We start from the raw sequence: 15,310 nt of genomic DNA on the forward strand, positions 1-15,310 counted from the left end.
GTGTCACGGGGTGGGCGAGCTGTACGTGTAAGCGCAGCTCCACAGGTGTCAGAGCGTGGATGAACTGGTCACAGACTAGCTCATTCAGGATTGTGCTTGGCATTCCTTCATATGCGCGTCTGCCCAAGCTCTCAATCCCATGTGCCAGGGATCGCAGGGGCTCATCCGGTCGCCTGACACGGTGTTCAAACTCACACCGCAGGGAGTCTTTCAGATTAAAAAGTCCAAAGCGTCTCTGCAGAGCTCCGACCAACATAGAGTAGTCCCCTCTCTCCTCAGGGGTCAGGAGCAAGAGGCAGTCTGCCGCTTCCTCTGTCAATGAAAGTGCCAGCTGCACGGCTTTAATCTTCTCAGACCAACCCGCAGTGGCTGCTCCCTCTGCCGGAGAATAGCGGTGTCGTGGAGCGGGTGACAAAGAGCTGCTGGGCCCCGCCATCTTTGTTAGTCTCAGGTCCCGCGCTGCATTCAGGAGTGGGCTGCATAGCGTCCCGATGGCGGGTAACAGTGCCGTCCAACCGCTGCGAACTCCAGCACTCCGAGGCAATCACTGTGTTTTCTGGAATGTCTATTGCGCACTCATCGGCCTCCTTCTTTACCTGCAGCCGGGCACTCGAGCTAGAGGACATCTTCTCCCCCCGTTTAACAGCGGCGCATGCAGTGGGCAAATTCCGAGCTTCTGACACCAATGTAATATCCCTCGCTGCAGAGAGTCAACCAAGGACCATGGTTCTCTTTCAGAGCCTTTATTTTTAACACGCCAAAGATAACAGAGTTGCTGTTGCAGCCACAACTCACGCTCGACTCTTTTCTTTTTTCTTTTTTTTTTCGTCTCTCATCTCTCTCCTCACCACACCCACTTTCCCCCTCCCCACTCGAGAACAGTTAACCCTTGCGTGACAACGTGAACATTAACTATGATCATTACAGTATATTAAGAACAGATGCCGATGTTCTGAATTATGAGCTTCTTTTTGTGTAATTCGGTAGACTTGGTTTTACCCTTCATACTGGTTGCTATGGAGTGCAGTGCATTATTGGGGACAAGTCAGACTTCTGTGTAGAATGATGTGCACCAGGCTAACAAAAATATCACAATGTTAGCATAATGTTAGCACAGTGTTGTGTGTTAATATGTTTTTCTGTTAACTGGTGATGTTTGTCCAATGTATTAGTTGTATGCAGTCATAACACAGGCATATGATTGGATGGATCCAAATCTATTTAGCAATAGGTTGCCCAGATTCCTCTTTGTTGCCATTTTTCCATAAACAAAAGTCATGTTAGCCATAATTGATAGAGCAACAACTAGCATTAGCCATATTACATTTGCTGCTATGAAGCTACTGTATCAAGCCTGTTAAATGTCTGGATCCTGATTTAAAAAAAATGTATCTAATATATTTGCTAAAATGGATTTGGTCTCAAAATTCATATTTAGACACATAAACAAGCACAAGACATCTCTGAGGGAGAAAATCTTCTGTAACCTTAAATTTTTATGTTCATCCATGCCCAAAAGATTTACATGGAGAAGTCAAAGATAATGATTTGTCCCGCAGTCAGCCACCAGCGGGTGATGGACAGTTTGGTCTCACTTCTCATCACCTGTGCTGTCATACTGTCATTTTGTATATGCAGTCTATGATAATAAAGTACAAAATGTAAACTCAGGGTGCAGATTTTACATAAACTGAACCGTCCTGCAGGTTGGTTTCTCCAGAGCCGCCTCCCAAGGGCTTCCTGGTGATTGGCTCCAAGTTCCGCTACAGTGGCCGCACCCAAGCCCAGACCAGACAGGCCAGTGCTTTGATTGACAGGCCCGCTCCACAGTTTGAGCGGTCCATTAGCAAACGATACATGCTGCCTCGAAGCATGGATGGAGGTGAGCACACTGACATTTCAACTGTCCTCCCAGAGGTTCTTTTGCTCGTGGTCCTGGATTATGATTTGCGTGTTTTTGCAGAATGTACACACATTGGCCGCTTCATTAGGTACACTTTGCCAGTGCTGGGTTGACTCCCCCCATTGCCTTTACAGCTACCTTCATTCTTCAGAGATTCAACAACGTTCTGGAAACATTCCTGAGATTTTGGTCCATATTGACATGATAGGTACCAAACCATTACACCATCATTACACCATTTTTTTTTTGGGGGGGGGGGGGGGGGGGTGCCTGGAATATTGATACAAGGCAGGATGGCGCCATGGTTTTATGCGCTTTATGCGAAATTCTGAAAGGTACCATCTGAGAGGCAGATTAGCGTTTCCAATCCTCCTTTGTCCAGTTTCATTGAGCTCACTGGTGCCTATTTCTCTGTTCTTAGCTGACAGTGGCACCTGGTGTGGTTTTCTTTGGCTATGCCCTTGTTTTCACTTGCGGTCACCACAGCATATCCACGGATCTGCATGTTGATTTGGCACAAGTTTTATGCCGGTTGCCCTTCCTGACGCAACTCTATATTGGGCAGGGGTGGGGTTTAGTGGTTAGCACTGATGCCTCACAGCAAGAAGGTCATGGGATCACTTCCCGCCCTTTCTGTGTGGTTTGCATGTTCTCCCCCGTGTCTGCGTGGGTTTCCTCCAACAATCAAAAACATGCTTATTTAGGGTCTGCTTCTGTGCCCCTGACCAAGGCAGCATCTCTACATCTGGAGTTGGTCCCCAGTTGCTGGACTGTGGCTGCCCACTGCCCCTAGTGGTTGGATTGTGTCTAACTGTAATTAGGTTGGTTAAATGCAGATGGCAAATTTCGTTGTATGTATGTATATGAACAATGACAATAAAGGCTCTATTCTATTCTATTCTATTGAACCAGGAACCTTCCGCACTGGAAACAAGGGCATTGACCACTTGGCCGCCACCACCCCCACTCTGTAACCCATCTGCTCCAAGGCTTGAAATGTTGTGTGTTCAGAGATGCATATCTGTATCTCTTAGTTGTAATGAGTTTTATTGCCATTTCATCAGTTTGAGCCAAAAATTAGGCATTTCCACCCAGAGAGCCTGCCACTTCCTTTTTTTTTTTGGGGGGGGGGGGGGTGCATTCTTTGTAGACATTAATGATGGTTGTGCATGAAAATTCCGGGCAATCACCATTTTCTTAAACAACTCCAAGCAGGAGTTGGCGCCACCAATGGATTGGCAACTTTCCTCCCCATTCTTTTGCTTGATTTGAATGTCAGCAGATTCTCTTGATCATGTCGACATGCCTGAATGCAGTGAATTCTTTCCACGTGCTTGGTGGTTTAGCTATTTGTCTCAAGACCAGGCACCTAAGTGGCTCTACTTTATTCTACTGTTCTATTCTACTCTTCTTGTTTTTTAGATATTTAGATATACCTTAGTATACACTAGTAGTTCTACCTTAGTATTGGAATGTATTATAGAAGACATACCTTACTGAATCTTCATGCATACATAGCTTGTGAAGAGGCCGGTGGGCGTACGGTATATATACATGCAAACTGTTGATCATCTTGACTTCTTGGAAAAAAATATTTTCAGGTGATTATAGTTTGGTCAAATGAAGTTGGACTTTTTGTTTATCGTTAAAGATGTTTCATCATAACTCTGAGTTACATCTCCAGACCGAGTGAACTGGTTTGTTAACTCAAACTGTTACTAATAACCAAGCAGGGTTATTCACCTTAGACGAGGTGTGTAACGATATCTTGTGAATTGTGATAATCGTATTGTGGAACCTGTACTGAATCGTATCATTTTTGAAGTGAGTTTCATGATATTATGAAAAGTGGACTACTACATGGAAGAAATTATGACATCTTGCACAATAATCATGAATTAATTATAAATATACAAACAGGAAACTGATAAATCAAGGATTACAATTTGTGCTTCAGAATAATTTGGTCCTTCACATTCACCACAAATTATTTATCTTGATATGTATCAAATTGCAACCGTAGACTGAAGAGCCTTCTTGCAGGAGTCATCATCTTGATAACTAAACAAGAAGTCCAGTTTGTTCTGACAAAAGTTGTTGGTGATTTCTACTTGGATGACTGAGAATCTTAATTGATTCAGCCCAGGTGACTTGTCTCCTTCCTTTTTCATCTCAACCAGCTTCTGCTCTAGGTGACAGCATGGACCAGCTGTCCCAGCGAAGCTCCAGTGAACGCACACAGTTCATGTCTAGAGAAGACCTGGACCAAGAAGGCAGCCTCGATCTAGACCATGATCACTACCACTATCAAGACCATGATCAGTTTACAGACCAGGAACTGGAACAAGATCAAGAACAGTATCAGAAGCAACCTCAGAGAATTGATACCTCAATTCCAACCAAGACTTTGGAGCTCAAGGTACAATACACCCTCCACCAACTCTTTTGTTCTTGTCCAACTAAAACATGAGGTCACTCTTTAAGTAATTTTTGACAGCTCTTACACTTGGCTGAGTCATCTTCAACCCACTGCTCGGCATAGATCCCCATAACAGGGAAAAGTCTGGTTACACTTATATCGGTTTTGAACATGTTCAAACTTTTTAGGAGCTTAGACTCCCAGATGCTTCAGTTGCCTCACACAGGCTTTGACATATCTTGGCATCTAGTTTTCATGCAGAGGATGGAAAGAATTATCCGAGATATCAAGAGTTGAGGAAGTAGTCTATGCCAAGTTTGGCTGGAGTTACATCTCCATGTGTCGAGCCTTTGCTGGGTCGTCTTGAGCTGACTGCAGGTGGTGCCGAGGTAGCTGGGAGTCTGTCAAGTTCTGGAAAACATGACTTGTCCAGACTTTTCTGAGTAGCGTTCCTGCTTGTGTGGACTCCACACAGAAATCTCCCTGGCAAGAGCGAGTGGAGGAAATCAGCTGAGATTCACCAAGATTTAACTTCTGCTGTTACGGCACCAAACCCATCCAGGTGTAAGAGCAGTTTTCATAATAATGATGTTGTGGTAAATGAAGTATTTGGTGATGAAGTACTGTACGCTCAATGTGAAAACTGTTTCATAATCTGAGGAGAGTACAAACCTGGAAATACTCTGGCTGGTTTTAAAACGACGCAGCACTCGCCATGAAACAGTCCAGAAAACTCCCTCATGAACGTCTGACTAACCTCATCCTTCTTTTTCCCTTATCCAACCACATTCCACACGCTTCTTTTCCCACACACAGCTCGGTTCTCTTGCTCTCCTCCTCAGATGTCTGTAGTTCCCTCTGTGGGTTCAAGGCTCTGCTCTGTAAATATCCTCTCATAATCTGATTTCACCCTCTTTGATGCTGCTGATTTCTTCTCTCTTTTTTTCTACCTGATACTCTGTTTACTAACCCCTGCTTTCTTTTCTCTCACCCTCTCTCTCCCCACACCTGCAGGGTGAGGAGGAGGCAGGCTCGCCTGTACAGTCAAAGCCAGAGGTATTTTATTTTTTACTTTAAAGAGCCAGTCGTGTCTGTCTGTGCAGTTGTGCACTATGTGGGTCATGTATCACACTATGTTTGCTTGGCACGCCGCCTCCTTCTTTTCATTTGTATCCTGAGGAAATCGTCTTTTCAGTATGAAAAATGCATGGATTTTTCTGCAGATGTGACAACATTTAATGTTTCTTTGGAAATATGTACAGCACTGTGCAAAAGTTTTAGGCACATTTAATGCATCATAAAAGCATTAAAAATGATGAAAACCTGATAAATATCCCTAAATAAATTAAATGTATGATGAATTTCAACTTTAATGATAAATCGATATGAAAATTGGGTTCTATTCACGTGTGATTTTTTCAGTATATAAGTCACACCAGCGTATAAGTCACAGTACCTCAAAACTATTTTCAAGATAACGTGACTTAAAGTATGAGTAATTGTGTTTTACAATCATTTTAATATTGCATGATTTGCAACTGTGTTTGTGTGGTATTATACTGGCTAGTACACAAACAAATTACTATTTTGATTATTATTAATGAATTAAGAAATAGCTGACATATTCACTTTTGTTGGAACTGATTTCGTGTTGACATACCAATAAAAAGGGGGTGGTACTTGTTATTATAACTTTGGGATGCCTAAAACCTTTGCACAGAACTGTATAGTTGATGCTTTTTTGTTGGAAACCTACTAAAAATAATTTCACAAGAAAATTTGATTTAAAATGTAATTTATTTACCTGCCACACTTAAATCAGTGTTTAAAAAAGTTAAAGCCCTTCAGCTACAAATACATTTATGTAATAAACTGATAACTGGCTAATCGACACAAAATTTGTTGGCAACTAAAATAATGACATACTAATCATTTTAACACATCAGGAAATTATGTTTGGAATTTGTGTTTATTTCTTCACATTTTATTTGAGACTTAGTGTCTCTGAAGTATCTTAGTGAAGTCTGAAGTATTGCAACATTGTTCACGATTTGATTTGATTTGATCATTTGATTGCTCTACTCACCCCTGACACTTGCTTCAGTTACCAGTTGTTGCTGTCTTTTTCCACAGCTGTAAGTTGTGTTTGTCAAGAGAAATTGCTGTTCTTCCGTCCATCCTTTTGTTCATCCATACCGCAAACGTTCCACGTCTTAAAACTCAACAACCATAAAACTCTCAAAAATCAAAATTTTCATACATTAATACTGGGACATCAAAGCCCTACCTGCCAAAAAAAAAAAAAAAAAAAAATCACACATTTCTGACATTTATGAACAGTGTTGCCACAGTTACTTTGAAAAGTTATTTCATTCATTCCTTTTTTAATTACTCTATACCAGAGGTTTTCATAGTATGGTAGAGTGACCCCCCTCAGAGAACAAATGAATAGCTGCACTGCCCCCCCCCCCCATGACACCCATACACACAATTTCAACCTTTTTGTGTGTTTCTTTTTATTCTTTTACACATCTTAAACACATTTTAAAACTATTTGTGCGTTTTTAAGGAACTGTCTATGCATTTACACATTTTACAGCCTTTGTAAACATTTTAACATGTTTTTAAAGAACTTGCTATTCTTTCACACATTTTACACCCTTTTCAAACATGTTTTTAAAGAACTTTCTATTTTTCTATTTTGACCTTTTGTCATATTTTAAACATACTTTTTTAACATTTAAATATCTCTGTGTGTTTTTAAATGTCTTTGGCATAACAAACACATTTTAACATAAATAATATTAATTCAACTTTACATGGATGGGTATTGATAAGATTTTATCGATATTGATGCCATTATCAGTTCCGCTTATTGATCCGATTCCTTATCGATTCCCTTATTGATTCCCTTATCAATACCTCTTGTGAATTTTCTGTGTACTAAAAGTAGGCTTTACAGGTTTTCTATGTTGATAACATTTTACTGAGTCTTAAAGTAAATAAATATGAAATTGGTCACTGGATCCTTGATCTCTGGGCTTAAATAAAAATAGACAAAATCTGTAGTTTTTCTCAAAAGCATTTCCTTTCAGACATTAATGTCTTTCCATACTTCTGAGCTGAAATCAACCGGCTGCTCTGCACGTCAACATAAATGTAATTCATAAAGAACACAGGACGTCTCATTTTGGGAGGAAAAAAATGTTTTAGTCTGTTGTAGTTTGTTGTCTGTATTAGAACATTTGGAAAGACGTGTCATTTGATTTCAAATGGTGATTCACTTTGACGTTATGAATTCCGGCCAGACTCTAACTGCAGAATGGGGGACAATTCTTGCAATCAATGTAAAGAAATGATCATATTCCTGATAAAACACCCTCAAAAACAATGGCCGCTCTGAAGGACCAATAAGGGAATCATTAAGCAAAAAAGCTATTGATATTGGTGGATTGAATCATTTCTTAGTGATTCTCAAAAAGAACCAGTTCTCGATACCTAACCCTTGCACTCCCCCATAGAACTCTGGCGCCCCCCAGGGGTGGGGGGCTCACAGTTTGAAAACCACTGCTTTATACAGTTACGTTATGAAGTTACTTCATTAGCAGCTTTATGCAGTTATTTTATGAGGAGCTGATGACTACTTGTAACTAATAAGCAATGTAACTAAGGTAACTAGTAATCTAACTTGGTTATTCTTAAGATTGAGTAATCAACAAAGTAACTAATCAGCAAAGTTACTTTACTCAAACTTAAATATAACCAAGTTAGATTACACACACACACACACACATCTTCAACCTCTTAGTCCAATTAAGGGTCACGGGGAGCTGGAGCTTATGCCAGGAGTCATAGGGCACGAGGCGGGGTTCACCCTGGACAGGACGCCAGTCTGTCGCAGGGCCACATGTAGACAAACAACAAGCTAGATTACGAGTTACTTTATTAGTTACATTCAGCAGCTGCTGACAAGTTGTCCGCAGCTGCTAATGAAGTAACTGTATAAAGTAACTGTAAAATGTAACTTTTCAAAGTTACTGTGGCAACACTGTTTATAAATGCCTTTTTTTTTAACTGAATTTTGGGTTTCAAGTAGGAAGTGTACCAGGAGCACTGAAATGCTCACATCATCTGCTAGATGGTGACAAAAGCTGCTCAAATGTGTGGCAAGGTCTTGACTGTTTATTCATTTGAGAAATTATCTTTTGGTGAAAATAAGATGGGTTAACAGTTAAAAATCAACTTATGTTCCTTGTCCTTATGGGCAATTTGCTTATTTTTTAAATTGGTTCAGGAAGTCAAGCCACTACAGACAATAAGACCATCAAACCAAAGCCAGAATTCCACAGTTCAGTCAAAGCAGCAATAATAAAACACAAACAACGTTCTTAAATTGTTTGTTACTAGCACATCTGAGGGATTATGACCAGAATTTTTTTTTGATTTCATTACCCATTTGTATCAATTTTGCACCATTTTGCACAATTTTCACTAACAATATATAGGCAAATCAAATCAAATCAGTTTTATTTATATAGCGCCAAATCACAACAAACAGTTGCCCCAAGACGCTTTATATTGTAAGTGCAGTGGATAACTTAAAAAAAAATCCTTCAAATGGTGATACAACCACCAAATGTGGCACAAATCACCTTAGACATTACCCTTTTGAAAAGGCAGGGTGTCTACTTGAATTTTCAATAGGCGGCCAGAAGCATACAGTTGTCAAAATTAAAAGATGCTCCTAACATATTGAAACCTATATCACATTATTTGTCTGATCACAGAGATTCCAAAAAGGTATGGTTTGGACTATCTGTGACTAAATGATATGGAGCTATGGGGTAAAAACAGCAAGAATGGTGTAAAAGTTCATTTCAGTTTGTACAGGGGTCAAAAGGAAAAGTTGCTTTAAAACATCACAGAATCATCAGAACATGCAGTGATAAAAATGTTGCAGTTGAGCAAACATACATAGTTAAATGGTCACAATGACAGATTTCCAAAAAGGCAACAAGAGAGAAGAGTGCGTGCAAAATAGACCGCAGTAGTAAATCTGTGATTTCAGTCATTGAAATAGGATTTTTCCCCATTTCTTTCTTTTACAAAGCCGGTGTATGATGGCCACCGAGGCCATTACTGCTTGTGTTGATTATTTTATGTTGATTATTAATCATAAAATGCACAAAGAACAACAACAACAAAAAAAAAAAATCGGACATTTTTATGGTTTGGAGGAAAACAGATTGAGTTAATTTAGAGTTTAACTGCTGGTAAGCCGTTCAGATGCGTGTATTTCATTTTGAGCATTTTGAAAACAGAATTTCTCTCATATGGTGCAATTGTCAGAGGTGACACCAGCAATCAGAGGTTTACATGAACTGTTCCTTTATCTTGTCCCACTAGTATCTCATGGATCATCAGATGTTGCGATTTTTGGAATTGCCAACTTTGTTGGTGAAAATCAAGTCCGCACTCTCACAGCGTAGATGCTGACGAACGTAGCGAATTTCTGCTGCCCTTGAGGAAGATCTGCTTTGTCTAGCTGCTGCTGCAGGTATTCTGCTGCAGAAGAGAAGGAAAACGTGGACGAAAAGGAAGAAAGGAAGAAGAACAGGTACACTGTTTGGGTCAGAGTGGTTGCGAACCAAAATGAATTTTGGCAACACGCATTACAGCCATTTACCAATGCTTGCAATTTACAACTGTTTGTACAACGTTTGCAATTGTTTGCATAAAATAAATTCGCTAAGAAATTTTGAACATGCTCAAATTGATTTGTGACAACAAATACTGTTTGCGACACTAAAAACTGTTTGCAAACTGTTTTGCAACCTTTAACAATCCTTGATGGAACCCAAATTTCTCTACGTTCGTCAGCATCCTTCGCTCCGTGACATACAAATGCCTGGCAATAATTAAAATGTGTTCAGTAATCCTGTCCTGGATTCCTGTGTCCTGCACAACAGCATAAAAACCAAAAAACAAACAAAAAAAAAAATTAATGAGGAGAGAATCCAGTGGAGAGTATCAGCATTGCATTAGTCTCTGAAGGTTTTTCTCAAGTCTTCTCTCCTAATCTTTGGATGAAACAATAATTACAGCCTGCACACACTTAGGTTCAGTCTATAAATGTCTCTTTTAATTATCAATTGGCGTCCACTGAATGGATTGTCTGTCTTGGCAGAACTATAACAGTCTTAAGTGTACACACTCAGCGTTGTCAGCACATTCTGGCTGCCTGCCTTTCTGACTCACCTGCAGCACTTTTCCTCTTTGTCTATGAACGTGTCTGCACTCCACCCTTGATCTCCTCCTTTACTTTCTGCCCTTCACCTCATCTCACCTGGCTCACCCTCGGCTCCCTCACCTGTGGGACAAGGATCTGGTCAGCCCTCGGCCCAAACAGGAGGTACCACCTGTCCTCTCTTTTTGGCATGTGCTGTGTGTGTCCATCACATGATGTACTGTCACGGCTGCTTTCACACCAAAAGCACCAGAACTGAGTAGGAGCTAAACATTGCAGAATGCAGAATGCAATTTCTGCCACTGATATCCTTCCTTCCTTCAGTCCACATTTCAGACACTGCAATTAACGATATTTTCTTTAGTGTTGGTGAGAAAATAAGAAGCTGAAATCTGACTTAAAATGACTAATCAATTTTCAAAATAGCTGGTGACTCATTGAAATCTGCAGTGTGCAGGATTTAACTCAGCCACAAGGGGGTGTACAGCCAGTGCATTCTGAGTGCGGGTCCCAAGCCCCGGTAAATAAGGAAGGTAGAAGCAAGAAGAGCGACACCAGCAAAATCTTGTCACATATGAGCCACATTGGGTGTATAAACCAGTGTATTTGGGCAGCTGGTCTAAAGCCAGAGAAAATGAGAAGGTTTGTGGCAGGAACAGCATCCATTGTAAAAAATCTCTAGACCAATGTAAATTGAATTTTCCTACCAAATCAGTTGAGGCCCAGGTTAACAATGACAACCACTGGTGCTGTTGTCCAACAAAGTGGTGGCAGAAATTAGGCTATTGTTGGGCAAAGAAGAAGACGTGGCGTGCATGTCCAGAGGCAGTAAGACAGCAGGAAAGTTATGGAAGTCAGAGTCGGGACTTTGAATGCTGGCAGTATGGCTGTTAAAGGGAGCAAGTTGGCTGGTATAACAAAGAGGACAAAGACAGATGGTGCATATGTCCCACAGGTAGCTTGTACTGTACTATAAAGGAGAAAGAAGATTTCTGGAGTGTGCTGGATAGAGTGGTGGATGGTGTACCCAGTAGTGATAGGAGCGGACTTCAGTGGGCATGTTGGTGAAGGGAACACAGGTGATGAGGAAGTAATGGGTAGATAGAGTATCAAGGAGAGGAATGCAGAAGAGCAGATGGCAGTAGATTTTGCAAGAAGGATGGAAATAGCTGTGGTCATTACATATTTGAAGAAGAAGAAGGAGGGGCACAGGTTGATATATGATGTATATCCTATGCAGGAGATTCAAACTCAAAGAACTTGAACACTGTAAGATGGTGGCAGGGGAGAGTGTAGGTAGACAGCATTGCCTGGTGGATTGTAGGGTGACTCTGGGGGTAAAGAAGAGGAAGAGAAGAGCTGAGTCAAGGATCAGATGGTGGAAGCTGAAGAAGATAGACTGTCATGTGAAGTTCAGGGAAGAGGTGAAGCATGCACTGTATGGAGGTGAATTGAAGCTGGACAACTGCTGCAGATGTGGTGAGGTCTAAAGCTAGGAAGATACCGCTGAGACCAGAGGATCCTCGGTTCAAATCCCAGCCTGACTAGAAAATCACTAAGGGCCCTTGGGCAAGGTCCTTAATCCCCTAGTTGCTCCCGGTGTGTAGTGAGTACCTTGTATGACAGTAGCCTGACACCAGGGTGAAAGTAAGGCATTAATGTGTAAAGCGCTTTGAGCTTCTGATGCAGATGGAAAAGTGCTGTATAAATGCAGTCCATTTACCATTCATACTGAATTATAACATCTGAACAGAAGGAAGGCAAGGAGATGGTGGTGCAATGAAGATGTTCAGGAAATAAAAGGAGGAAGAGCTTGGCGAAAAAGAATTGGGATAGTTGGAAAGTTTCAAAAAGTAGACAAGATGTGGCAAAAGTTGAAAAGATTGTAGTAGTAGTAGTAGTAGTTCAACACTATGGAAAGAGAAAAGAACTTAAACTGATTGGCCAGACAAAGGGACCAAGCTGGAAGTGATGGGCTGCAGGTTAAGCCTGGTTCACATGGCAAGATAAGTATGGTGATTTCTGACCCGATCTTCCCCTTCTGACAATCTAGGAAGCCCCAACTATTGTGATGGCTCTAAAGATAATCTTATCAGATATTCCTGTTGTATGTGGTATGTTATGAGTGCTCTAGTCTGCTTGGGAGGACGTTGGGACCGCTCAGATCTCAAATCGTGTATATTCAACATGTTGGATTGTCTTGGCCTGATATCCAAGCATGTGGGGTGTGCCTTTGCACACATAAGCCTGTTGAATGTGACATGTAGCCAATCAGAAAGCGAGGTGAGGGAAGCACAGAGGGGAATCCAAAATTGTTTACTCTAAAGTCACGTTTGATCTCGAGAGGTTTTGTGAGATTTCCCGTCTGACCTGGGAATGTTCATGAGTGAAATCTGTTCGTGTGTGGTGTGTTGACTTTGCAATGTGGCTCCACAACACACTGGGTGACCAAAATTGTTATAGCTATGATTTTTTAATTGGCATGTGTGGGGTCTCTCAGTTACTGAAAACCTACGGACAATTTTAAAATCTTGCCATGTGCATCAGGCGTTAGGGTGACAAAGAATACAAATGAAAATGCACTGACATGTAAGGAAAGTGTGTTGAAATGTAAGAGGGAGTATTTTGAGGAGCTGATGAATGAAGAAAATGAGAGTGAGTGAAGGCTGGATTATGTGAAGGGACTGAATAAGGAAGCACAACAGATTTGTAAGGATTAAGTGAGGACAGCTATGAATGGAAAGGCAGTTGGTCCAGATGACAAACCTGTGAATGCATGGAAATGTTTAGGAGAGATGTAAAGTGGGGTTTTTATGCAGATGTTTTCAGAAAATCTTGGAAAGTGAGAGAATGCCTGAGAAGTGGAGAAACAGCTATAGGCTTAGAAAAGACATGAAAGTCTGAGAGCAGCAATTGGGTTTGCTTCCAAGAAAAAAACAATACAGCTGCAATTTTTGCTCTCAGGGTGTTGGACATTAGGTAGCCAAGTGATTAGTGTGCTTGCTTTCTAAACAGAAGGTTCCTGATTCAAGACAAGCTGTGTCCATTCTCCATCTCTATGTAATGTGGAAGGGCATCTGCTGTAAAATTGGAAACCGTCAGCTGTATCTGGCAACACTGCATGGGGGTCAGTTGGGCCTGTTCCCATGCACTCATTATAAGCTTGAAAACACACTAATGAACAGATGGTTATGAATGCTGTATTCCATTTCTGCTGATAAACAACCCTAAATCCTACACACTGTCTTTAATAATCTTTTAACAATTGCAGCTCAAGTGACCACCTATTTTTTGTTTGTTTGTAGATGATAAAATGGAAAACATTTCACAAATTATCATGAAATTATCTGGATAGACAATTGTTGACTCAAGAAGAGCAAATATCAAAGCCAAATCTGCCTCAAAATGTTTCCTTTTATCCGCTTCACGCTGTATTCACCTTCATGTTGTCGTTGTGTGATAAAGCTGGATGTTCTATTGTTTTCATTGAAAAGATGATGGGAAAATCCTCTATTGCTCCTTTTCACAGGCAGCATTGGCATATGCCAAAAAAAAAGTCTGTAAAAATTGACTTCATCTCTCGCTCAGCTACAAGGACAAAAGCCATGATGATCTTTACAGACCAGTCTTTTTGGTGCAGATACACTTGGATTTTGTTTCAGAAAAACAGGAAAAACACAAAAATCTTTAAACAGTGTGAGACAAAGCTTCATGGTGCAATGTTATGCAAAACACCAAAATACTCCTGCATTCGTAGATGAAGGTGTTATTGTCCATGAAATTAAAACTGCAGTTATTGATTGTCCTGTCAGTATTTACTGTCTGTTGCTACAGTTGACAGTAACGCAGTTACAACAACCTTTGTGACTGTTTTCCTACAGTCAACATGTGACTGTGGTGTTCGTTTTCCTTTTTTCTTATGCATTAGCATTCTTTAGCACCTTATGACATCAGAAAGATGTGAGAGGAATAAAGGTCAGACTTCTTGTTGCCCTCCCCTGTTAGTTGAAGAAGTAAGTCCTATATAGGCTCAGCGGCCCACTGGTGCCATTGCAGATCTTTGGTCGAGAGCCCATCCATGTGTTTTTTGTGACAGAATGCTTTGTCTGAATAAAAAAAAATAAACACAAAGTGTTTTCAGGCTGACAGGACTATTGTTTTAAAGCATTTTTGAGTGTTTAGTGGCAAGTGTGAATGGTTCTGACTCTTGAATAGAGTGATGGTGCATTCTGAATGCGCCTACAGAATTGGGAGGGGAGAGAGAGAGAGAGAGAGAGAGAGAGAGAGAGAGAGAGAGAGATAGACCTATGTGACTTTCTCCAGGCTCTAGGTTTGGCAGTGAGGGAAAGATTGTCTAGGACAGCAATTTAAACTAGAGGTGACAGTGAGCTGTGTCTGGCTCTTACAGTGTCTGCAGCAATGAGGCAACCCAGTCTCACGGCATGTCATGATTCAGCAGCATGAAATACACATTAATCTACTGGTTCGTCATACTGTCATGAAAAGTGCAAAATTTTCATCATGGGAGCACAAATTTATTCTAATTCATTCTGTGACGGGTGCACGTAATTAAAAGTGCAGGGGGGGGTCGGGGGTGGTTAGGGTTAGAGGAAGGAGTATGGTTGTTTATGGTTAAGATTAGGGTTGGGGGTAGGAGTAGGGTTCATAATAGTGAGTTAAAAATAGCATTTGTAATAGCGAGTTAAAAAACCCGTCACGAAAATTTACATTATTTTGTGAC

General features: G+C 40.8%; 1 protein-coding gene across 1 annotated transcript in view; it reads left to right on the forward strand.

Annotated features, from left to right (window-relative positions):
* Positions 1-15,310, forward strand: part of si:dkey-178k16.1 (band 4.1-like protein 1) — a 111,701-nt gene that overhangs the window by 50,068 nt on the left and 46,323 nt on the right. The window contains exons 10-13 of the mRNA XM_034173227.1: positions 1,707-1,882; positions 4,084-4,322; positions 5,337-5,378; positions 10,705-10,734. Of these exons, the coding sequence (XP_034029118.1) occupies positions 1,707-1,882; positions 4,084-4,322; positions 5,337-5,378; positions 10,705-10,734 (487 nt within the window). The remainder of the gene's footprint in view (positions 1-1,706; positions 1,883-4,083; positions 4,323-5,336; positions 5,379-10,704; positions 10,735-15,310) is intronic.

Source organism: Thalassophryne amazonica, chromosome 6 (genome assembly GCF_902500255.1).
Source record: "Thalassophryne amazonica chromosome 6, fThaAma1.1, whole genome shotgun sequence".
Taxonomy (NCBI): domain Eukaryota; kingdom Metazoa; phylum Chordata; class Actinopteri; order Batrachoidiformes; family Batrachoididae; genus Thalassophryne; species Thalassophryne amazonica.